A 27,179-nucleotide genomic window follows, 5' to 3' on the forward strand; every position below is an offset into this window, starting at 1 on the left:
AGTTTCTCTCTCTCTCTCTCTCTCTCTCTCTCTCTCTCTCTGTCTCTCTCTCTGTCTCTCTCTCTCTGTCTGTCTCTCTCTCTCTCTCCCCCTCTATTATAGCCCTCAAGAGACAGAATTTTTAAAAATTCACCACTGAATAATAATCAGAGTCAAACCAAAAGAGGATAGCTAACAACTGTAGACATCTACAAGAATGTTGCAATCTTCTCAGCCCTTCTTAGACATCCTCTAGTGTTCTTAACTCAATATATGAATGGGAAAAATACCTGAAGAATCTCTAAACTTGTGTGGTTCAAAATTTGATAGCCATCTCTGATAATGTGCCTAGTATAGTGTTTGCACAAAAAAGAAAGCTAGATAAATTCAAAACAAATAAAACCATAATATGGATTTGACAGTGGTGAGTGAATTAATTTCACAAAATGCATATGAATATCTTATAGTTGTAAATCTCTGAATCTAAATGTCCCACTTATATTGTTATCTAGACTAGTCCCTTCATTTTATAAATGAGAGCACTGAGACCCAGGGATGTTCATTGGCATGATCTAGTGCACAGAGGGAGTAAGTATCAGAGATAGGATTTGAATGTAGGTTCTTTGACTCCAGAGTTGGTGCTCTTTGCACTGTACCATGCTGACCCATGCTAGACTTTACTGATTGACTTTTACATCAGATACCAGCACTAAGTTTGATGAATATTAGTTGAAGTATGGTTGATGGAACTATAGCCATCCAACATGAATAAATAAACAAGGTAAAGGATTATGGAAATTGCTGACATCTCTTCTAGGGGGGCACATTTTATCTAGCCCATTAACTCCCTATTTACTCTCCGTAAACTAAACTCAGATGTATTTTGCTATTCTCCCAGATGATTTTGCCTTGAAAGAACCAAACTATAAGTTAATATCACACAGCATAAACTAAAACTATAGTTCCTAGACTGTAGCTTTTTGAGTTTCATCAACTTTTGATGTCTTAACTTACAGATAACTTGATTTTTAAGTCGGAAAGTCCTTGCCTTGTTAAATCAATATGCAAGTGATTGCCAATTATCCTAATTTTTTTAAAAGTCTTATTTTCTCCAGTAACCATCTTGAAAAAAATTTTTTGAAGCTATTATCTAGGAAGGCATGAGCATAGTTTGCTTTTTGTTCTGCCATTATTTTCTCATTCTGGCTTATTAACATTGTGGAATGTAGGCATTTTCTTATTCAAGCTACTCATTGTTCTGGGCTACTAGTGTCATTGCCCTATGTCAATAGCCCTTTAATCTGAAATTGCATTAAACAGATCACTTCATGTATTATTCCAACGTGGGAAGTACCCAGGAGAATGGGGGAAACAGCACTGAAAGTAAATTAAGCCTTCCCTTTCCAACTGGATGTGCCCATTTTATTCTATGCTAGCAGCTATGATCTAATATAAAATCTGATGACCAAAGTGGGTCTTTCTTTGATCAATCTTAAAATGGGCATTCTATAGTATAATTTTCCTAATAATTTTAATCATGCCAGCAGAAGGTGTTCTGGTACTTAACAGAATTCATCCATATGCTTCTTTAGAAGTAGGAATTCCTCAGAATGGATATGAAATCAAGTTCTGAAATAAATCAAACATATATATAGAAAAAAGTCTTTAACTGAGAATTTAAGTGGGTTAAATGAGCCCGGGGCATGGCCATGCACCTGTGTAATTGGTTGCCCACTGAGAAAATTGACAGAAAGATTTGTAGGGGCTCAGAAGGAGAAATGGAGGGGGCAATTCATATGAGGAATAAGGCCTGGTCATGAGATTCTAGCTGCCTGCGGTCATCTAAGCAAGAAAACTCTCCATTCTGGTCACTTTTACCTTTATGATCCAAAGTGCCTCAACTTTTAATTAAGAGACAAGGGTGCTCAGGTTACTTTTAGTAGCCTCAACTAGCCAATATTAGTTCCCTTTATAGGACAAACAGAACTCAGATTCCCAGAGTGGAGCCCAACCCAAACTGATTAAGAAGAGCAAAAATTCTGTAAGACTGGAAATGTAAGGTGTTCCTAGGACTATCTGGGACCTGGGAGGGAGAGGTTTGTATTATCAGGATGTTCTTTAGACAGAGAGTGAAATAGTCCAAACTGATATTAATACAATATTAAACTAACACAGAATTAAAATTAATTCTCCTCAGTACTTTGCAAATAAACAGTAATTACAGAGTATATGGCATTGGACAATTATATGGCATAGTTGGTATATTTTTTTTAAGATTGAGCCTCAGTCTTAAAGCAATTTATAATTTCATAGAAGGGCAAAAAAAGATAAATATATAATTGATAAAATATAGGAAAAAGCAAACATATCAAAGTAGAAATAAAAACATTAATAATAATAGAATTCACCCCAAATCCCAGACCTCATGAGTGCCTGAGGCCAAATTTGAACTCGGATCTTCCTGACTGGGCACAGCGTCCTTTGCATTTTACCAATTAGGTTCCTCTAATTATATGTCTAAATATATAGGATTTTACTGCAGGTTGGAGAGTGATAACTATGACAAGGAAGAAAGGAATAGACATTTACTAAGTGCATACTACTTGTCAGACACTGTGCTAAACACTAGGGATTCAAAAACAAAAAAAAAGGACAGTCTATGTCTTCAAAAAAACAACATTTTAATGGGGGAAGACACAGAAATGGTGAGGATAGGTAGAGAGGAGTGGGAAATGAGAGTACCTGATGTTAGGGGCATGATTTTGAAGTTTAGAAAATTAAGAAAAGGCCAGGAAGGGATGAAGGCAGGCTGGTCTTAGCCCCTTCACCAAATGGAGACTCCAGAAGAAAGTCAACCAATGGGAGAAGGGAGTTGGTCATTCTAGAATGAGTAGGACTCAGGGTTAGTAGGATGTTATAGGATGAGGAGGCCCTATGTGGTAAGGGAAGTTTCATGGTGAGAGAGCAATAGAAGGTTGATTATATGCAAAAAGAGAAGGGAATGAAGGAAGGTCACAAAATGGAAGGTTCAAGATGAACAGGGAGAAAAATAGCCTTGGGAGGAAGGATGACTGGGAACTTAATTTTATGGTCTTTAAGTATATATACTAATATATAAGAGAAAGTTATATCTTCTCTGTCTACCCTGAGGCATAAATAAAAAATGCTGACAACCTGAAAAGGGTTAAATTTTAATTAGACTTTTCCAATACTTCATGGCATGGTGATTCTGTATCAATGGACTATAAGCTTTGGCAATAAACTAAGTCTGCTTTTTAAGGATCAGTCTAGGTGAGAATGCACAGTGCGAAATTGAGACAAATTCAACCCAACCTATTTGAACAAGGTGCTGATAGTGAAAAGTGGGAAATGGAGAAAGGATTTTAAAAGATATTAAAACAGACTCACCATTTACTAAAGAAGTTTAATCAGTGTAAATGAAATACCAACCTCCCCCACAAAACCACATCAGATAGCAGAACAATGAACAGAACCCAAATTCCATCCATGGTGCTTAGTATTTTTTAAAATACTAAATTTATTTTTAAAAATGCATTGAGATTGGTAGAGGGAAATGTTACCTTAAAATAAGGGTAATTAATATTTAAGAAGAACACCAGATCAAGTAGTACAGAATTCCAAGGAGAAAACATGATGAATCATTTTTTTTTCCAGCCCAGGGAACAGAAACAGAAGCCAGATAGTAGCTATGTCTCTCTGGCACCAGACTTGGACTGTGGATCTAGCATAGTCTTGGAGAAGATCTGTGGCTTAGCACAGCGATGACCTATGGCTATTTTCCAGGGCAAGAAGTGGCTGTGGAACCAGCAAAGATTGGACCTTTCTGTAGGGAGCAGGAATAAGAGCCAGCCTTCATCTATGTAGTACTAATCCAGGCAGAATTAGGAGGAAGGCTGTGCTTTGGTACAAAGCTGTTCTGCTGTGTTCCAGGGAAAGAAATAGTCACTTCTCTAGGAAATCCAGCTCAAACCTCTGTCATGGTCTGTGTACAGCTCAAGAAGCAGGGATAGAAACAAGCAGCAGCCCTATGGCACTGATCTTGTAATGAGGCTGAAGATTTAGCCTTTACTCTGATTGATGACGGTAGCTATGTGACTCAGCCAGGGAGATCAGACTAAAGGGAAGCCCGTAGTTCCGTCACTCTGAGTAATTCCTTCTCTGATACAAATATATTCTTAAAACCTAAAGTAGGGAGATCCAGAAGAAAGTAAATTATATCCCAATTTCCCTAATGAACAATAATGCAAAGAAAATGTAAATAAGATATTAGTGAAGTGATTATGGCAACCTATCACAAGGATTATATGCAGTACCCAGGTTAGATTTCTGTCAGGAGTGCAGGATTGGCTCAATATTATGAAAGCCCTATGCATAATATTATGCTAAACTAATAAGAAAAATCCATATGATTATATCAATAAATATAGAAATATTTGCCAAAATACACTAATTTCTATTAAAAATGCTTAAAAATGTGGAAAATAAATGAATTTTTCTTAATATGATAAGCAGTATTTTATTTGAAACCAAAAACCAGAATTATAGGTCATAGGATTAAACTTGAGGTCTTCCAATAAGATCAGGGTTAAAACAAGGATGGTGCAGTGGATAGAGGGCCAGGCCTAAAGTCAAGATGAGACTTCCCAAGTTCAAATCTGGCCTCAGATATTTAAGACTCTTACTAGCTGTGTGGCCCTGGACGTGCCATTTAACCCTGTTTAGTTTCACTTCCTCATCTGTAAAATGAGCTGGAGGAGGAAATGGTAAGACAGTCCACTTATCTTTGCCAAGTAAACCCCAAATGGGATTATGAAGAGTTGGACACAACTGAAACATCTGAACACAAAATAAGGATGACCATTGTCACTACTAGTGCTACAAATGCTAGCTATATTTATAGTAAGAAAAAGTAATAAATATAGGAAAAAAGGAAACCGAAGTATGGTATTTTGCAAATGATGAGATGGTTACTTAGAAAACTCTAGAGAAGCATCTAAAATTTAATTGAAACAATAACTTCATAATTGGATGTAAGGTATATGCACATAATCCTCAACATTTCTTTTAAATTACCAATAAAAAACCTAGCAAGAAATTATAGAAACAAATTCCTTTTAAAATAACTACAGAGGGTATAAAATACTTGAAAACTAAAAGCCATCAATTGTAGAATTCCTGAAAAAAATTATGGCCATTAAATAGAATATTATTATGCCACAAGAAATGATAAAAAGGGATGGTTTCAGAGAAACCTGAGAAGACTTGAATGAAATGAGGTATAGTGAAGTAAGCAGAACCAGAACAGTTTATATAAGAACAACAACACTGTAAAGACAAATAACATTGAAGAACTTGAGAATTTAATCAACTTAATGTCTAGCATGAAGACCAATGATGTTGCATGCTACCTACCTTCTGACAAACAGGTGATGGGCTCAAGTGCAAAAAAAGAATCAGACATACATTTTTTATGTGACCAATGCAGAAACTGTTTTGCTTGATTATGGATATCTGTTAAAAGTCTTTTCTTTTAAATTGTGTCTAGTGAGGTACTATAAAAAAATACTTCCTATCTGAACAACAAAATTAAAATTTTAAGAGTTATACTGTAGAAGTTGGAAGGAGATTATCACAAAAATGTAGAATCAGAAAAGGAAATGGCTTGGCCATATAGTGAGAAGGACAGATAATTGATAGACATTCTTGATTGGTATTTATTCATTCAATGTCAAATCATTTAGAAGATAAGACATCAACACGAGTCATAGAGGATAAGAAGAGGTAGATGAGTTTTGATCTGGACTACTGGCAGCAGGGACTATAGAAATGAAATTACATGGATATATCAATACTGAAACATTTGGAAGAACTTTCAGAATGAAAGGAATGTTTCATACTGGACTCCTAAGATTATTGTGCCTTCTTCAGTTTAATTTAACAAATATTGATTAAATACTGTTGACATGCAGAATATTGTGTTTGCTACAAAAGAAGAAACGAAAATAAGATATGGACTGAACTTTTGAGAACCTGAAAGCTTAGGGGGATAAGTCATAAACACAAATAAATTGTTGCATATAATAATTGTAAGTGCAATTAGGTGCAAAATGAAATGCTATATGAGGCTCAAGGAGAGAATAGATAGAGAATAATTCAATAGACAAACATGAAGAAGTAAGGCATTCCAGGAATAGGGAATAGAATGAGCAAAATGTTGAAGGTGGGAATGTGCAGGGAATGTTTACATACCCTGTGAAGTAGGTAAGACAAATAATGGGTGTTACTGTACAGTGCTTTAAGGTTTGCAAAGCACTTTACAAATTTTATCTCATTTTGTCTTCACACCAACCCTGGGTATGTGCTAGTATTATTATTATTTCCATTTTACATATGAGGAAGCTGAGGCAGACAGTGGTTTAAGTGACTTGCCTGGGGTCATATAGATAGTAAGCATCTGAGGCTGAATTTAAATTTGGGTATTCTTGATTCCAGGTCCAGTTCACTAGCTATTGCATCACCTAGTTGCCTTATTTTATCCCCATTTTTTAAAAAGGGGTGCAAACTAAGACTAGAGATTGATTGAGTGACTTTCCCAAATTTATTCAGATGGCAGAATCAAGATTTGAAGACATCTCCCTCTATTTTGTACTATATTCTATTCAAAGAATCCAGAAACATCTGGATCTGGAATTTTCTCCAGGCTTTAAAAGCCCAGAAAGTAGAAATCTGAAATGAATTCCAACCCCAGCCCTTAGCAGTGGAGCCAGCAGCTGGTGCCCTAGACTTGGTTATGAAATCCACATTTGTGGAACTTGATTGTTGAGATTGAGCTTGCAGTTGGGACTTATGTTTTTTGGAGCAGCTTTGTTTCGTGACCCTCCAACTATGCATAACACATTCCTTTTGTCTGAGGTTGTGTATTTTAAGTATTTCACAGGATTCAAGTTCTCACTGTGTATCTAACAGAGTAAAGCCATTTGGCTTGAGCGTTTGCCTCAGCGTGAAATACTTTGAAGGACTGATGCAGCAAAAAATATTGCAAAGACTTTTGCATCAGAGGAGAACTTTGATGGAAGAGAAAGTCTGGGGCCAATGAGGAAATGTTAGGTTTGTAGCCCAAGAACTTGTGATCAAATCTTCCCTCTGCTCCTTACTACCTGTGTCCCCTTAGCTAAATAATTTACCCTGTCTCGGCTTAAGTTTCTTTATCTATAAAATGAATTTAGAATAGATGACATCTGAAGACTTTTAGCTCTAAAGCTGTGATATTATTACTATATCATGATTAGCAATAATAACCACAATATGAAAAGAGTAGAACAGTCTTTCAAATTACATGTAAAAATAATTTTTAGCTTCTTTTTTTAAAAATTTTGAGTATCCACCCTCCTTCCCTGCCAAGACAATAAGCAGACATAGATTATAAATGTGCGGTCATGTAAAGCATATTTCTATATTAGCCATGTTGTAAAAGAAAACATAGAGCAAAAAAACAATTTAAAAAACAAGAAAAATAAAATAAGTTTTTAAAAGTATCCTTCAGTTTGTATTTAGACTCCATCAGTTCCTTCTCTGGAGATAGATAGTATTTTTCATCATGTGAATTATCTTGGATCATTGTATTATTGAGAACACCTAAGTCATTTGTAGTTCATCATTGTACAATATTGCTATTACTGTGTACAAAAAATGTTCTGATTCTGTTTACTTCACTTTGCATCAGTTCATAAAAGTCTTTCTAAGTTTTTCTGAAAGTGCATCACTTGCCATTTCTTATAGCATAATATCATTCAGTCATAATCCCCTAATTAATAGGCATCCCTGCAGTTTCCAATTCTTTACATGGGCAACTTTCTGAAACTCTTCCTGACCCAGGCAAATCTTTAAAAATATACATTTAGGGTGAAATAATTTTTAGCTAATGTTTTTAAAAATTTCAAGTTTCCACCCTCTGTCCTCTTCCCTCTCTCAGATCTTCATTGGTAGAGAAAGATTCTATCCTTGAAGAGTTCCTTATATTGACCTCCCATAATTATAACAATTGATAACGTCACAAGACTGGTCAAGGAAATGAAATCTAACTTCTTATCTATTTTAGATATTGATGAATGCTCAGAACAGCCAACAGCCTGTGGAAGCAATGCTGTCTGCAATAACCACCCAGGAACCTTCCGCTGCGAGTGTATTGAGGGCTATCAGTTTTCTGATGAGGGCCTGTGTGTGGGTAAGTGATCTGGGAGAGACTCTAAGAATTTCATGTATTCTCTTCCCTTTATGGTTTTTTGTGTTGTTTTTCAAACAGCACACACCAGCATAGTCTCTGTAATGTTGTTGAAGGAAATGGGCTGGGTTCTGGTTATTTGTTATATGTCTAATTATGTTTTTAGATGGTGATGATGAAGGGGAGAGATATGGAGGAGAGCCCAGACTATTTCAAAATTTCTACTTCATTCCTATGGGTATACTTTGTCTAGCTAGTTCCAAGAATTTTTTGTTCAAAGATTGTTGGAGCTCTCCACTCTAAAGGGGGAAGGGTGCTGAACATGACATCTGAGCTCAGCATTTCTTCCCAAATTTAAAACAGTTCAGCCTTTTATGCTATCCATGAACCATCTCTTTGTCCTTTTCCCCACTGTTTGGCAACCCGGATATGCTTTATGTTTGTTCTATCTTGGAGCCCTGGATGAAGTTTTGCTGAGGTCCCGAGGTGAGATGGTTTCACAGGGGCGGGAAGGAACAGGCAGTTCTCATTTTGAGCAAGACCCAAACATCTGTGCTTCTAGGTCCTGCCCTTTCCTCTGTTCTGTATCCTTTGAGAAAATTTAGATTTTTAGTCTTGGTGAATTTTCATTTTTGTATTTAAAAAATTGATCGATTCTTGGTTTCTTCCTCCATAGTTTAGTTAAACTTAAACCTAAGTTAAGTGAGAAAATTCCCTTTGTGTGATGATAGTATATTCTATCTATATTAGGTGGATACTGTGGCCAGGGTTATGCTGTATATAGCAAAGACCTCAAAGAATTTGTTGCCTCAGTTTGATTTCTGAGTCTGATCCTACCCTTCATTCACTTAAGATGATATTTAATTTCCTCTGGTAAAATAATGTTCTTTTACCACTAATATAATAATAGCTACACCGGCAGCTTACATTTATTTACATAGACCTTAAGGTTTGCAAGATATTTTCTTTTCATGATCTTATTTGATCTTCATACCATCCCTGGGAATTATATGCTATTATTATTCCTGTATTATAGATAAAAAAGCTAAGGCTCAGAAAGGGTTAAGTGATTTCCAGGGTCTTGAGCTAAGTTACTTGCAGCTAAGGAATGTCTCAGGTGGAATTCAAGCCTATGTCTTTCCTAATGGCAAGCCCAGCATTCTTTCTGCTATACCACATATCATAAATAAAGATCAGTGCTGGGATGCTGTATGCAATCTTTTCTGAGATCTGTGAAGAAAAAAATATATTGTATCATCTCAGTGGTTGAATCCAGTGATTTATGTACCATCTATTCCAACAAGTCCTTTAATTTTAAAAAATGAATAGAAACCATTAGGGCCCTAACTTCTCTTATTCCTAATTCCCAGAAAATCATCCATTTTTAGAAAACCCTTTAAGAAGAAGGGTGGTGCTATAAAACCAGGGTTATTTGAAACTCTTTTAAGGTAATTTATCACAAATTTTACTTCTCCCTCATTTAATTGATGAAATTGTTCATGTTGAGTTGCAAGCTTTGGCTAGGAATGTTCTCACTTGTGGTCAGAAAAGATGGGTTAGAGCTGGGGAAGGGGGGAAGAAGTGAGCAATCAGGGGTTAAGGAAGTCAGACATGCCTTCTGTTAATTCCAATGGTGATTGTGTTTACCTCTCCAGGACTTAGGGCTTCATGTATGTGTACAACATGCTTTCTCTATGTGTGTGTGTACATGCATACATATATATATATTCTATCTACTGTACACCTTTCGTGCTTCTTTTTTTCTATTAATAAAAGTAACTGCTTTTGGCAGAGCTCTGAACTATTATGGTTCCTTTGAGAACATCAGTTGCATAATGTGATTGGAGGGAGGGAGGATAGGAATTAGGCTAGCCTTAGCTATAGTGGTGATGAAATAGATTAAAGTTTGCTTCATGCTTCCCACCCTGTTGCAACGTCAGTACCCATGTATTTTCACTTTTTGGCCCTAAAAAAGTTTCAGTAAGCCAAGATTCATGTTTAAAATAATAACCATTCTTTCTACCCAAATAAAAAGCCTATCTACCATGAAAAAATATTATTTTACTTTCAACATTTTACTTTATTAGAACATATGGTATATGCACTCCTAATTAATTTTATTTCCATATTTTAAAAATTAGGTTTATTTTTCTGGATTCCACCCTTCTTTGTCAGTGATCATCATCCTTCCTGGTCCTCCTTTTTCTTGCTTTGTATTTCTTCTCTTTCTCTCTCCCCATCCTTGTTTTGACCCCATTCCTCTCTTCACTCTTTTCTCCTTCTTTCTAGCTCTCTTCCTCTTTTAGAAATTCTCCATCTTCTCTCTCTGATTCCTTCTTTTACTTTCTCAATTTTTTTTCTTCTCCTGAAGGGAAAGAGAGAAACAGTAGGAATTTAGGAGAGCAAAGTAAAATGGGACTGGGATTTGGTAGAATCATAGGGAGAAATAAATTCATTTATTTAACAATTATGTACTAAACGTCCATTGTATATAGAGGACTTTTAACTTCTGGAGTATTTAAGACATAGTCCCTGACCTCATGGAGGGTTCCAGTTTAATAGAATCTGGCTTAGATTTTCCCAAGTCAATGCATTTTTTCTTTTTCTTCAGTGCATGAGTATTGTATTCATTTATGAACACTGTAGTTTAAGAGAGATGTTTAGCTCTAGAGGATCTATACTGAGGCAACCAAGGTGGTGAACGGTCTTGAGTACACATCATATAAAGTTATGTTGATGAAATTAAGGATTTTATCTGGAGAAATGAAAACTCAGAGGGAAGAGATAGCTGCTTCAAGTATTTGAAGATTTGTTTTGAAAGAGATCTTATACTTGTTCTATTTGATCAAAGAATAGAACCTAGAACAGAGGGCAGAAGTTTAAAAAAGACTAATTTAGGTTTAATGTCAGGAAAATCCATATACAAATTAATACTGTCCAAAAGCACAATAGATTACCTAAAAGGCGATAGGTTCCTTTTCTTTGGAGATCTTTAACAGAGACTGGATGAATACTTGTTGGGTATATTCTAGTAGGAATTCCTTTCATTAATGGGTTGGACTAGATCTGTGGTGGCAAACTTATGGCATGTGGGCTAAAGGGGGCACTTAGAGCCCTCTCTGTGGGCACACATGTCATCACCCCAGCACAGAGTTCACAGTTAGTTACTAGAAAGCCAAAGGGATGTGAGACTGGGCTGCTCCCCTTCCCTTCTTCATGGGCACCCAAAGACATTTCTCACATTCCTCCCAGCCCCTAAAAGTTCGCCATCACTGGACTAGATAGTCACCAAGGTCTCTTCCAATTCTCAAACTCTAGGATTCTGTGAAGATTTTTTTCAAGCTCTGCATCTACCACATCCTGGCTTTATCCATATTTGTGTGGTCCATCTAGGGAAGCTAACCACATATATCTCCATTCCGTGTATGATGACCATCCAGTGACCATCTCACCGGATACTTCCTTGAGTATAAAAATTTCCATCTTTGAATATTCCTGGAGTTAATCTACACAATAGTCACTGGCTATGTCTATAGATGAGAGGCCAGATGGCAGAGTGAAAAGCGAGCCAGCCTTGGAGTCAAGAAGAACTAAGCTTATGGGCCACTTTTGACAAATACTGGCTGTATAATCTTAAGCAAATCATTTACCCTCTTAGTACATTAGGTAATAAATTGTCAAGACTGTCAGTTGCAGAGAAAGTGCTGACCTCTATTGGAACAGGTAATTTCTCCATAAGAAGTTTCCTATATTATTGAAGTCATATCTCTGATCCTAAACCCCTAAATGTATGTGTTTATTTTACCCAAGCACTCCCCCTCCCCAGTTCTTTCAAAATATTCCCTTTATTTTTGTTTAGCAAGTCTAGGAAAAGGAGAAATAAAAATTGTAGTGATAGAATAATGAGTAAAGAGGACATAAAGGATCTGCTCTACCTCTGAACTGATTAGATAAAGTCTTTTTGCCTGGAGTGCCAGTAGTTAGGGTAACTAGGTGGTATAATGGATAGAGTGCTGGGTCTGAAGTCAGAAAGACTCATCTTCATGAATTTAAAGCTGGCCTCAGACATTTACTAGCTATGTGACCCTGGGCAAGCTACTTAACCCTGTTTGCCTCAGTTTCCTCATCAGCAAAATAAGAGAATGAAATGGCAAACTGCTCCAGTGTCTACCAAGAAATCCTTCAATGGGGTCATAAAGAGTTAGAAAAGACTGTATAACAACACTAGGTGGGTGTGATTGATCAAGTCCTGGGCCTCAAGTCAGGAAGACCTGAGTTCAAATCCATCCTCAGACACTTACCAGCCCAGGCCAAGTCGCTTAATCTTTGTTTACTTCCATTTCTTCGACTATAAAATATAGAGCACCTATCTGGCAGGCTTATTGTGAGAATCAAATGAGGAAATATTTGTTAAGCACTCAGCAGTGCCTGGCATGTAATAGATGTTACATAAATGCTTATTCCTTTCCCCTCCCTGTCCCTATTTAGCTAGGACCCATAATCCTTTTCTCTTTGTAAATTTACTACTTTGGCAAAGTTGATCAATGATAGATTTATTTTAGAGAATGAGCCTAGACCAAATTCCTGACAATCCCTAAGAGATTTAAAGCTTGTAAATTTAGGGGCCAGAAGAAAGGCATTCCCACTGTGGCTACAGTAATGGTATTCTTTTAGTTCCGAAGGAATTAGGTCACACTCTCACTTTGAAGACCCAAGCTGCTGAACATTATAGGTTGGCTTTTGGTTCCCAAATTCTTTAACTCCCTTGTTTTGCAAATGGCCTTGATATGAGTATCCATTTGTTTATGTCTTATAAAGCTTCTAAAGAAAGGGAAGTATATCTAATCTCTGTTTATCTTGTTTCAAGTGGCTTGGTCCTGTTCATTGAAGAGGAGGATTAAAGTCCTACTTTAGGAATCACAAAAAAAGTTTTGGTATTAGCTTCAAAGTTTTTTTTTCTTTCTTTCTTTTTTTTTTTAAAATTTACTTTCAGTTCTGCATTCTCTTTCTCCACGTTCTCTTCCCCCATCCCCTGCTCCATATATACATACCTGCAGAAAGCAAGAAAAAATATTCATTACAAACATATATAGTCAAGCAAGAAAAGTTCTCACATTCTCCATGCTTTGAACAATTTTTTAATTTGACCTCTGAGTTCATTACCTCTCCATCTGGAGAAGGGGAACACATTTCATCATGAGTCTTTTGGAATTGTGCATGCTTATTGTGTTGTTTAGGGTTCTTAAGTCTTTCACAGTTGTCTTTGTAATATCTTTGTTATTGTATAAATTATTCTCCTGCTTCTGTTGACTTTATTTTGCATCAGTTCATAAAAGTCTTCCCAAGTTTCTCTGAAACCATTGCCTTCTTCATTTCTTATAGCATAATAGTTACCCCTCAAGTTTTGATACCATTTTAAAAAATTATGCAACTTATGCTGGTCCTAAGAGCATTGGCCTGGAGTCAGAAAGATTAAAATTCAAATCTGACTTCAGACACTTACTAGCTGTATGATTCCTGGGAAGTCAGCCCCTACCTGCATTAAATTAGAAATGGAAATGGCAAATGATTCTAGCATCCTTGTCAAGAAAACTGCATAACAGTTGGTCCATGGGGTCATAAGGAGTCAGACACTATGAATGATTGAATGACAATAATGGGGACCACAGAAGCCAAATGGAGCTTTCAGAATCACACGGTATCTGGAGCTGCAAGACATCACAGAACACCAAGCTTAGGGTCCTTTGTTTTCATCTTCAAATTACACTTCTATTTTTATGTCAAAGCCAAAAATGACCTATCGTTTTCTTCTTCTTTATCACTGAACTATAGCTTTAATGATGAAAGGGACATTAAAGGTCATGTAATAAAACATCTGCATTTTACCAATGAGGAAGCTGAGACTTTGCAATGTATGAGTTATCCAAGTCTTACAAGTAGTAAGTAGTAGAATTATTTGATTTTAAGCTCATCAAGCCTAAGTTCTTTGACTTCAGATCTAGAGAGCTCTTTTCATTGTATCACACTGCTTCTTCTTACCTTCCTCTTTCTTGCTACATCTTTCCTGGGATCTAGCAAGGGAAGCACAGGCAGTTATATGGCACAACAGATAGAGCATCTGTTCTCGACACTAACTAGTTCTTTAACTCTCAGAAAGACATTTAACCTCTCGTCTGCTTCAGCTTCCTCTTCTGTAAAATGGAGATAATGATAGCATCATCTCCTGGGGTGGTAGTGAAGATAAAATGAGATCATACTTTTAAAATACTTTGTGAATTTCAAAGGGCTATTTAAATGCTATTACTATAATTCTATTTCTTTCTCTAAGTGAGCATATTTGAATCCAGTGTAGTTCCCTTTTGTGACTCTTGAACAAATCTTCACAGCAGAGGCCCTTCTGCTGCCTGTAGGCTAGAAAATATCATTGTAGATTCTTTTAAAAATTCTTGACATTAAACTGACCGTTACCATAGGAAATAGAGTTGTTTATTGTTTAAATTGAAATTTGATTAAGAACCTTCTATAAATCTGTCTTGTAGCTATTATCGATGATCGCCCTATCAACTACTGTACAACTGGTCTCCACAACTGTGACATCCCCCAGCGGGCACAGTGTGTGTACACTGGAGGATCCTCCTACCACTGTTCCTGTTTGCCTGGCTTCTTAGGAGACGGGCATGCCTGCCAAGGTACCTGAAGCTTCTTTTTTTCCCTTCAGTTAGTGCATACAAACTAATACAAAGCAATATATTTAAGCTGAGCTCCTGTGGGAAACTTCTGAGGTGATGGTAAGTTGCTTGCCTATTCTGACAACCCTTTATAAAGTCAAAAACAGTTATTATTTTAACTGTATTGGATAAAAAAATATATTTGTTCTATGTATTTCCCCTTGTTGAGAATTGAAAACTCTATCTAACCTCATGCAAATTACTATTTGGTTATTGAGTACCATCTAAATAAGCGGACAAAAAGGAACTCTATTGTCTTTTTTGTAGCTATTGTTTTAAAAGTGGAAATATAAGATAAAATTTAAAATTAAGTGATTAGAAGTTAGGATTTTCAAGGATGATACTCAGATGAACTCAAGGCCCCTTTAAGGCTTATGACTTTTATAGTTTCCTCTATCATAAAACCTTTGACTCCTTTAAAGGCTACCTTCGGTAAAGTGATCTATAAACATAGTGCCTCATATCTCTTGATATTGAACAGAGTGCATCTTTCTGGTAAATTGAATTTTTTAAAAATTATTCCATTTTTTTGCCACTGATTCTGCTTATCTAGCACTCTTTATTATACAAGGGATTTAAGTTTGGAGAATTACGAGGAAATGATTGAGACATACAAAAAAAGCATCATTAAAACCTCTGATAAAAATTCTTTTCCTGTATACATGACAACTATTAGTGTAGAGAAGGACTGAAAGTTTGATGGTCCCCTCTTAATTAGCTATTTGCCAATTAGAGATGTCTTGGGATGTTCAAGAGGAGATGAATAATGAGTTCCCTAAAATGTATGTCTGTACCTACACCAGAAGAGTAGGAGTCTTTTGATTATTGAGAGAATCACTTGACCAGATTAGGATGTCTTGATTGGTCAATTAAGAAATTATTTTAAAATAAAAAAAAAGCTTCTAACAAATAAATGTATCAACTCCATGGATTTAGAAGATAATTTTGGAGATACTTTATTTTCACCTCTAAATTAGTCTCCAATTACGAATAGCCCCAAACACTTGAAGTTTCTTGTTCCTTAAACTATTCTATCAGGTAGTTACTGATCAGTAAATAAACATGTAGGATCACTGTGAAAGTATAATAATTAAATGATTCCTTTTATAAAATGAAAAAATTTTGAGGCAAAAAAGGTATCTCCCCATTCTCTATTTATCCTTTTTGCAAAATGGGTTCAGCATTTTCCTTTAATAAAGTCATCCTAGTTTATACTTGAAATATAGTCCTGTTAGGAAGAGATCTGTGTAGCTAGGTGGAATAGTGAACAGCATATTGGCCCTGAAGATAGAAAGAATCATCTTTCTGAGTTCAAATCTGGACTTAGACACTTACCAGCTGAGACTGTCAGACCACATAAGTATGACCTAAATAACACTTATGAATATGAAGTGGAAGTGATGAATAAGATGTAAGACATTAGATCTGGTAGATACAGTTCCTGAAGAACTATGCAGGAGCCAGCAGCAAAAAAATACCCCAAAGGAAAAAAGAACAAGAAAGTAAAATGGCTTTACAAATAGCTGAGGAAATTAGGAAAGTGAAAAGTAAAGGAGAAAGGAAAAGATATACCCAAATGAATGCAGAATTCCAGAGAATAGCAAAGAGAGATAAGAAGGTTTTTTTAAATGAGCAATGACAAAAATAGAAGAAAACAATAGAATAGAAAAGAATTCTCTTCAAGAAAATTAGAGATATGAAGGGAACTTTTCATGCAAAAAATGGGCATGAGAAAAGACAAAAATTGTAGGGACTTAACATAAGTAGAAGAGATTAAAATGAGATGGTAAAAATATACAGAAGACCTATACAAGAAAGATCATAACCTCACCAATAACCACAGTGGTGTGATTTCTGCTCTAGAGCCAGATATCCTGGAGAATGTAGTCAAGTGAGTCTTAGGAAGTGTTACTAACAATAAGGCTAGTGAAGGTGATGAGCTATTTAAAATTCTAAAAGATGATGTTGTTTAAAGTGCTGCACTCAATATTCCAGTAAATTTGGACAATTCAACAGTGACCACGGGATTGGAAAAAATCAGTGTCCTAATCCTAAAGAAGGGCAGTGTCAAAAATATTCAAATAATTGAACAATTACACTCATTTCAAATACCAGCAAGGTTATGCTTAAGATTCTGTAAGCTAGACTTCAGCAATATGTGAGAGAATTACTGGAAATGTAGGCTGGTTTTAGAAGAAGCAGAGGAATTAAAGACCCAATTGTCAACATTCATTGGACTATGGAGAAAGCAAGAGGGTTCTAGAAAAACATCTACTTATACTTCTTCACTGACTACACTAAAATTATTGACTGTATGGGTGGCAATAGAATGTGGCAAATTCTCAAAGAGATGGAAGTGCCAGATTATCTTAGTCTTCTCCTGAGGAACCTGTATGCAAACCAGGAAGCAACAGTTAGAATCAACATCAATTAGAATGAAACATGAAACAACTGATAGATTTAGCTTTGGAAAAGGAATGCAACAAGGGTATATATTTTGTCACCTTATTTATTTAACTTATATGCATCATGTGGAATGCCAGACTAAATGAGTCAAAAGCTAGAATTAAGGTTGCTGGGAGAAATATCAATAATCTCATATGCAGATACCACTCTGACAGAAAATGAAAGAAAATTAAGAAGCCTCTTGATGAGGGTGAAAGATGAGAGTGTAAAAGCTGGCTTGAAGCTTAACATAAAAAATAACAATATTAAGATCTTGGCAACTGGTGTCCATCACTTCCTGGCAAATAGAGGGTGAAGAAATGGAAGCAGTGTCAGATTTTATATTCTTAAGCTTAAAGATCACTGAGACAGCAACTGTATTCAGGAAATTAAAAGGATTTGCTCTTTGGAAGGAAAACTATGGCAAATCTGGTTAGCATACTAAAAATCAGAGACATCACCTTGCTGACAAAGGTCCACATAGTCAAAGCTATGGGTTTTTTTCTATTTGCAATGTCAGCAAAGGAAAGCTGACCCCGCACAATCAATATTTCAAATTTTGGTGCTAGAGAAGACTTTTAAGAGTTCTTTGGACAGCAAGAAGATCAAATAAGTCAGCACTGAAAAAATTTAATTCAGACTATTCACTGGAAGGTCATATACTAAATGAAGCTTAGATACTTTTGCCATTTGACAGTAAGACTGGATTCATTGGAAAAGAACCTAATGTTGGGAAAGATTGAAGGCAAAAGGAAAAGAGATGGCAGAGGATGAAATGAACAGTGTCATGGAAACAATGAACATAAACTTGGACAGACTCAGAGAGATAGTGGAGGATAGAAGGGCCTGATGTGCGGTCATGCGGTCATGAAAAGACAGACACAACTAAATGACTGAACAACAAAAACAGAATCAGAGAGATATTTTATGTCAAAAATTAAGATACTGAGTTCTGGAACCTGCTCAAGAACTATTTTCCCTTTTGCTGTAATAACTAATTTTATTTAGGCTGTATTGGTAAATGGGGGAAGAAGAGAATGAGTATCTATTAATGTCTATATGGCAGGTACTCTGATAAACAGCTTACAATATTACTTAATTTAATCTTCCCAACATCTGGGGGAAAGGGTACTATTATTACTCCCACTTTGCAGAAAAGGAAACTGAGGCAAACAAGTTTGGTGATTTCACCCAGCATCACACAACTAATAAGTAGCTTAGGCTATTTTTGAATTTAGGTCTTTCTGACTCCAGGCTCAGTATTCTATTCAATGAACCACCTAATTGGAGAAAATCATATTTACCTATAATCTTGTACCTGTTTTACAGATGTAGATGAATGCCAACAAAATCGTTGTCATCCAGATGCTTTCTGTTACAACTCTCCAGGCTCCTTTGCTTGCCAGTGCAAACCTGGATATGAGGGCAATGGTTTTCAGTGTGTGCCAGGAGGTAAGATTTAGAGTTGAAATATAAGTTAACTATTATTTTGATGCTAGGCATTGACTAAAGGGAAAAGAATGGGGAGCAGGATGACTTTTTGCCCAAAAAATATAGACCATGAGATACATGACCCTCCCTCCCCCCAAAAGACATGAAATATCATCACCATCAATCAGTATCTATTTAGTACCTCCTGTGATTGAACACTGTATTAGATATTGGGTTTAAGTCATTTTCCTTAAATGTGTGGAAGTGTTGGTTCCCAAGTAATGGTGTTGGCAAGAAAGTTCTGTGAAAATCATGGAACCTAGAGCTAAGGGACTCTAATCAGCTTCTAAATGAAGGAAGGAAAGTTTTGCCAAATTCCACTGACTACATTATGGATAGCAGAGTAATTTTAACTTATTAATGCTATCTCTTTTCTCTACTTTGCCTATGAATTTTCATTGGACTGGGGTAACACTAGAGTTGACTTTATATGAAGGTAGAATTTGATTGGTTGGCTAATTTAGGAAGTTCTACCACTAGAGATGTGTTTCTTTTTTAATAGGGTTTATACCCTGTCAAAATACAAATATCCCTAGAACACGTCACATTAAAAAAAAAAAACCCTTACCTTCTACCTTAGAATCAATACTATGTATTGGTTCCAAGGCAGAAGAATGCTTAAGGACTAGGCAATGGGGATTAAGTGACTTGGCCAGGGTTACATACTGGGAAGTGTCTGAGGCCAGATTTGAACCTAGGATGTCCCATCTCTAGGCCTGGCTTTCAATCCACTGAGCCACCCAGTTGCCCTCAAACAAGCCACATTTTAAGCATTATAAGCTAATTAATTAATTTAAAGCACTATAAATTAATTAATGTGAATGAGTTTTTCCAATGTTTTTCTTTTATTGGATTTTGTTTTCATTTGATTTTTTTCTGTTATTATGTATTTATTTTTTTCTCTCTTACCTCTCCACCTCTAATTGAAACAAAAACAAAACCTTCACAGTATACATACACACACATATGTATACATATATCTTCTTCTTCCTGAGTCTATCATCTATCTGTTATGAGGTGGGTTGAATGTTTCATCACTGGTCTTCTGGAATCATGGTTGTTTTGCATTGATCAGTGTTCTTAAAGTTATTCATCTTTATAATGTTGTAAATTTTTCTCGTGGCTCTGCTTGTTTCTTTGTAACACTTCATACAAGTTTTTTCAGGTTTCTTTGAAACTACTGCTATCCCCATTTCTGACAGCACAATAGTATTCTATTAAATCATATTCCATAATTGGATCCATCAGTTCCCAATTGATGGATATTCCCCCTTAATTTCTAGTTCTTTATTATACAAAAAAGAGCTGTTATACAAATATTTGTATGTATCAGTCCTTTTTTTCTTTCTTTGATTTCTTTGGGAAATCAGCCTAGTATCACTAGGTGAAAGGGTATGCACAGTATAGTGATTTTTTTAGGCATGGTTCTAAATTGCTTTTCAAAATGTCTGGTCCAATTCATAACTTTACTAATAATTCTTTGGGGTACCTGGTTTCCTACATCCCCTCCTACATTTATCATTTTCCTCAAGTTTATGGAGGCAAATGTGTTATAATGTGCATTTCTCTCATTCTTTGTGATTTAAAACAATTTTTTCACATGGTTGCTATTGCTTGTATTTCTTCTTTGAAAATTGCCTGCTCATATTCTTTTACCATTTATCAACAGGAGAATGAATCTTATTCTTTTAAATTTGAATTGTTTTCATATAGTTTGGAAAAGAGATCTGTTATCAGAGAAACTTCTGCAAAGATTATTGTTACCCCTGTTAACTCCTTCCAATCTCATTTAAAATACTTTGATTTCATTTGTGCCTAAACTTTAATTTTATATAATCAAAACATCTATTTTGTCTTCTGTTGGTAGATTTTATTTTTTTATTGGGGAAGAGAGCTACTGCTTTATGAAATTGAAAGGAGTAAGCCAAGAAGACTAAGGATCTCAAAGTTGTTTACTTTATCCTTTTACACATAAGTTACATAGAAGTTGTCCTGAGATAGCCAGGTGTTACAGTAGATAAAGCAATGACCTGAGTTCAAATCTAGCCTCAGAGATATACTAACTATGTGACTCAGGGTGACTTATTTACTTGACCATTGGTAGGTCACTTAACCTCTGTCTGCCTCAGTTTCCTCAAATGTAAAATAGAAATAAATAATAGCACCTACCTCACATTGTTAATGTGAGGCTCAAATAATATAATATTTTTAAAGAGCCTAGCATAGTGCCTGGTACCTAAAAGACAATAAGTATTTGTTAGACATTCCCCTATCTAACATGTAAAATTATCCATTGCCCAAAGATTTTTGTTTCATCTTTAGGAGGCCTGATGCTTTTTGGGTAAGTGCTCCAAGTTTCTTGTGAAGATTTTGTGATTAGTAGCCAGGATTTAGGATTTCACTTTGTTACTACTGTCAGCCAGATTCTAAGTCTTTGCCCCTTTGAATGGTTTGACTATGAAGTGAAAATATTTGTCTCTGTCCTTGTTTTTACTAAGGTCAAAAAAACTAAGCAGTGCATGAAAAACTTAATTGAGAGCTTGACTATATGTTGTTCATTTTTTTTTTCTGTTCGGATTTGTTTTCTTTGACCCAAAGGAAATTTTAGGTTAATTGAAACCAAATTTATTGTTGACAGACTTCCATGGAAAAATGTGAGGGGACAATAAATAACCTGTAACATTCTTCCTTACAGCTCTGGTACTTGATTTTTCTCCTCCCCTAGTTAAACTAAGTAGCCTTCAGAAGGATTTGTTAAATATGCAGATATACACAGAATTAGCTCTTTAAGGAAAAACTTGCTTGTATGGTCATCATCATCATGGTGATTAATTCTTGCCTTCATTCTTATTTTTTCCAAGTTAACAAAATAGCTGTTGTGTTGTGGTTGCATTTTTAATAGAATACCTACCTGAGGAAGTTCTGAAAAATGGTACCTCTTAGTTCTTCAGCTTTATCTACTAGATAACTCATCTGTAACTTAGAAGATAAGCCTATGAGAGTTACCTGAAGATCTTCTGCTAGTGACTCACCTGTGGTTAAGTAGGTAGTAAATGTCAGAAATAAAATTTGAACTCACTCGTATCCCAGTGCTCTATTTTCTACACTAGTGGTTTCCAGTATTTGGTCTTAAGATTCCTTTACACTTTTTTGAAAAAGAACTCTTGTTTTAGATATTAGAAACTGATTAAGAAAACTGATAAAATTTAAAAATATTTATTTAATTCACAAGTTCATACATGTTTTTATAAACAACTTTTTAAATGAAAAAATAGCTATATTTGACAAAATCAAAAAAATTACTGAGTGGCATTGTTTGATATATTTTGCAAGCCTCTTTAATGTCTGACTTAATAGAAGACAGCTGGATTCTGTCTGTCTCTGCATTTAATCTTTTGCTATATGTTTTTTTGTTTATGAAGAAACTCTGGCCTCACACAGATATGTAGTTAGAAAAGGAAGAGGTATTTTAGTAGGCAAATAACATTTTAGTATTATTATGAAAATGGTTTTGGCATCAGAGACCCTCTGAAAGGATCTGGGGGACTCCTAGAAGTTCTAAGGGCTGCTCTATACTATGTTATGTCTCCAATAGAAAGTAAATAAAACCTGTCTCTGTTTCTCCCCTCTGCCCTCCCTCCATCTCTCTCCCTTTTCTGTTTCTCTCTCTCTCTCTCTCTCTTTTAACCCTTACCTTCTGTTTTAGAATCAGTACTGTATATTGGTTGTAAGGCAGAAGAGCGGTAAGGGCTAGGCAATGGGGGTTAAGTGATTTGCCCAGGGTCACAGCTAGGAAGTGTCTGAGGACAGATTCGAACACAGGACCTCCCATCTCTGGGCCTGGCTCTCAATCCACTGAGCTACCCAGCACCCCTCTGTTTCTCTTGATGTCCATCTCTGTCTCTCTGTCCCTCCATCTGTTTGTCTGAATCTTACTTCTCTCACAAGCTAGAAAGTACTGAGTACTGCATGCATTGTTAGTACCAGTCTGACACTTTTCCGACTACTAAAAGAAAGGCAGTGTGATGTAGTGCCTAGAGTCCTGGACTTAGAATAGAGAAGATCTGTGTTCAAATCCTCCCTCTAATATTTACTATTTTACATAAGCACTTGTCAAGTATTATGAGCAGCTATTCTCCCTCCCAAATTTTAAAAAAATTAAATTCATAAGTCTCTAAATTCAGCTACTATTTTTGGGGTAGAAAAGCTGCAATATCAATTTGTAGGCATTTCTGTCCCTTAGCCTCCCCAAGCTTTGGTCTCCTCTGTTAAATGATTAAAAATTATACCTGCAGTACCTACCTACAAGGTTGTGAGGCTCAAATGAAATAATATGTGTAAAATACCTTATAAAGTGAAAAGCACTACATAAATATCAGTTAATACTACCACATCCAGTTCTAAATTATGTATTATTCTCTAAACTATTGGTGAAAGTCAGTCTTATTAATATTCTTAACCTCATAATTTCTCATTAATCAAAACAAAATGTTAAAGACAAATGTCTAGATACTGAGAACAATCAGCACTCACAAATTTTGCATTTTTATTATTATTTTTGTTTTTTTGTTTTTTTTAACATTTATTAATATTCATTTTTTAGTAAAGTTAACATGGTTACATGATTCATGCTCCTACTTTCCCCTTCTCCCCTCCCTCTCCCCCCGCCCCTGGCCGATGCGCATTTGCCTTGGTTTTAACATGTGTACATTTTTATTATTATGATCAGTACTTTAAAAATGAGCATTTAATGCTATCCACCTCCAGGGAAAGAACTGTTGAAGCAGAAATGCAAAGAAAACATACTATTTATCACTTGTTTATTTGGGTGTATGATTTGGGGTTCGGTTTTATAAGATTATTCATTTACAAAAATGAATACTAGAGAAATATGTTTTGTGTGATAATACATGTTTAACCCAGATTGAATTGTTTGTCAGCTCTGGGAGCGGGGAGAGAAGAAGGGAGGGAGATAATATGGATCATATAACTTCAGAAAACTTATGTGGAGATTTGTTATTAAACTTTTTAAAATGAGCATTTAAATCTGAATAATGAGTTCTGCATGCTTTCTGAAATGTTTTGGTTCTGCAATGAAGAATTTATCTGGGACAAACTTTTCGTTTCCTAAATTGCATTGAAGGTTTGCAAAGCTGTCTATGCATTCTGGAAGTAGTTAGCTTTTTAATAATGTAAAAGTTCATCAGAGTTTGAGCCATAACATTCCAGCAGCTATTCAGAATGACTGAAGTTCATTATTTCCTTATGCATACTACACTTGGGCAGTTCAAAAAGAAACAGATGCTTGATTTTTGCATCTCTCCTTGCACCCTTGAAGACTGTTTACTAAACAGAAATAAATCCAGACATGTAGGCATGTGAGCCATAGTGGGAGAATGGGGAAATGTTGAATGTTGTGGCCAATTAAAATGGTTTACCAGGATTGTTGGTGGATTTAACCCTTCCCCCTAGACAAGTTGTACCTCTTTGGTCTTGCTTCTTGTTTGCCGTACTTTGCTGGTGATGCCCAGTGTATGTGTATAAATCCAGCCATTTTTTTTCTAGGGGAATGCCATTGCCAAAAGTCTCATAGCTAACTATATAGTCTTGAAGTGAGAGTAGAGGTGGCAGGGAGGGACAGATCATGAGAAAGACTGGTAGGGTTAATCATGAACATTCCTGATGGATTGGTGGGTGGAGGGAGCTTTCTGTTGTCAGAACATGATTTTTTTTCCTCCAAAAAAAAAAAAAAAAGTACAGATGTCAGTGACATACTGACAACTCACATTGTGGATTTTCCTCACAAAAGGGAGAAGCAGCTTCACTTATTCTAGAAATATGTAACGTAAGTCTACGGGATCTTATAATATATACTGATGATAGTTAATGATGGGAAAAAATAATGTATTTACATAAATGACTACTTCTTGGCCATCTTCATGCTGTTATGCTCTGAACTCTAGCCTTCACCTCTGACTTAGCACTCTAGATCCCTCTGACTTTTGATTGCTAATATTCACAATAGGTAGCCTGGACCTATGGAGCCAGTCCCCAGCTGTTTTCTTGCTAAGCTACTGTATCTCCCACCATCTCTCCTTTTCTTTCTTGCTCTAGATATGAGAACAAACAAATCTCCACCCCTAGAACATAACTCTGTGGCCACCATTTTTCTATAGATTTGTCTTCCCCTGTTGGAATGTAAGCTCTTGAAGAGCAGGAACTGACTGCCTTACTTGTATCTTCTCAATGCCTAGTACTAAGAACAGTGTCTAGCACACAGAAAGCGCTTAATACATGCTTTTCCATTCCATAGAGCAGTTTATTATTCTTAATCTTGGCATACCATGAAGTCAACACTTGCACATAAAACCCTTGATCATCTTATGAACGACTTATAAAATTGAACAGAGATCTTTTCCTGTACTTGCTGCCACTTGCCCTGACTATCATGAGCTGCTATTCTCGATGCCAAAGCTTAGAGACTTGGCAATTACAAATCTTCAAGTTTGGCTGATGTACTTGGAGAGGGAGCTGAATAACTGCAAATGCAATCTGCAGGTGCTTAGAGGAAAGGCCAATAGACCACATGAGTTTATAAAAAGAACAAGACTGCTCAGATTAACCTAACCACCTAGGACAGAGTGACTGGGTAGGTTGATGGAGCGACACTAGTCAGGTTTGGTTGGATTCTGTCCTAAGTTCCTGGTCAGGAATCTAAGGTGAACCTCACAATTTCTGGAGACTAATCAACTATGCTAAAGGTTGTGGCTTAGAAGCAAATATCTGTCAATCAACAACAGAAGGGACACTAGGGATTATATAACTTAACCTCATTCAAACCCAGATTTTTGGAATCCAAGACCAATGATCTTGGCTTCCTCTACAGTGCCAGCCCCAAAAGGGCATTTGATATGACATTCTGATGATTTCTACTAAAAATATCCTTAAATATTCTCATTTGAATACTTCTAGGGATCTAGATATTTATATTATTTATATATACAATATTTATATTCCTTTTTGTAGTGCAAATTATAATCTATGATAATGTTTTACTCTATGCTACTCTTACTCATGTCCCTCATAAGTTGCCAAAGGTCATACACAGAATGGATAGACTCAATGATCACCTGCAGGCAGAAGTTGATGCTATGACTTAAACAAAGGCAAAAACTATTAACAAGGAGGAAAATAGAGACTATAAATATCAGAGACTACATCTCTATCCAACATACCAAAAATGACAAAAATAATCACATGATCACTCAATTGAATAAGTACTTATTAAATTCAATTAAATTGATTAGGAATTAAAGTCACTCAGAGAGCCAGCTCTAAAAGAAAACCATAATAGAATTGTGTTTATTTATGAATTAATTTACTGCCATGGAGAGCCAAGCGATATATGGTACATAGAGGCAGAATAGTTTAATGGTTAGAGCCCTGAAACAGAAGTAAGACAGTTTCATTCTCCTGAGTTTTCTATCCAATCTCTTACTTTGATTCAGAGCATGTGGCCCTAGGTAAGTCACTTAACAGTTCTATACCTCAAGCAAATCTCTAACCCTAAGATCAGCTTTATTAGAGTGCAACTAGATGGACCAGGTATATCAGTTGATACAAAAATATTATAACATTATTTCAAAATAAATATTTTCACCTCCATTTTATTTGTTTTATAGACTTTTAAAAAAAATGTAATGCATCAACTGATATGGTTTGGTCCTTTAAGGCATTCTTATTCTAGGGCTTCTAGTTTTAATGAAATAGTTGTACTGTAGTGAAGCTAATAGAGTGAATATCTTCAGATGTTTTCCTGACTTCACCTGTAAAATCATAGATGTGTTCCCAGAGGGAAAAACTGAATTGAAAAAATCAGACCACTGAAAACTTCTGAAAAAAAAATGTGATCCCCCCCCTCACCCATTGACAGAATTTCTCAGAATAAGGGAAATCTCTATTTACAAAAGTTGCAAGTTCTTATTGGGAAATATTTGATCAGTTAAACAAAAGCTACCCCTTTGCTTTGGATTTATGCATTTCAAAAAGCATCTTTATGTTTGGCTGCCTGTATTTTGTTCAAACACCACTCTCTTCAAAAATGGATACTTTTCTAAAGTTAATTATTGCGGTTTCATGAAACCACTAATTTTATCCATCTGGTACAGTATAAAGGCCAGTGAAACTCAATCTGGTGGGATTTCAGAAAGTTTGTTTTTACTGAAGTAAAACATTACCAGATTGGAAAATAATAAACAGTGATAAGATAATTCCCCAAACTTTTCTGGGAAGGC

The 27,179-nt window shown here is 35.8% G+C and overlaps 1 protein-coding gene across 1 annotated transcript in view; it reads left to right on the forward strand.

The window, feature by feature from the left end:
* NID1 (nidogen 1) overlaps positions 1-27,179 on the forward strand; it is a 111,618-nt gene that overhangs the window by 54,059 nt on the left and 30,380 nt on the right. The window contains exons 10-12 of the mRNA XM_044671716.1: positions 8,099-8,224; positions 14,761-14,910; positions 18,724-18,846. Of these exons, the coding sequence (XP_044527651.1) occupies positions 8,099-8,224; positions 14,761-14,910; positions 18,724-18,846 (399 nt within the window). The remainder of the gene's footprint in view (positions 1-8,098; positions 8,225-14,760; positions 14,911-18,723; positions 18,847-27,179) is intronic.

The sequence above is a fragment of the Gracilinanus agilis genome, chromosome 4, assembly GCF_016433145.1.
Source record: "Gracilinanus agilis isolate LMUSP501 chromosome 4, AgileGrace, whole genome shotgun sequence".
NCBI lineage: Eukaryota > Metazoa > Chordata > Mammalia > Didelphimorphia > Didelphidae > Gracilinanus > Gracilinanus agilis.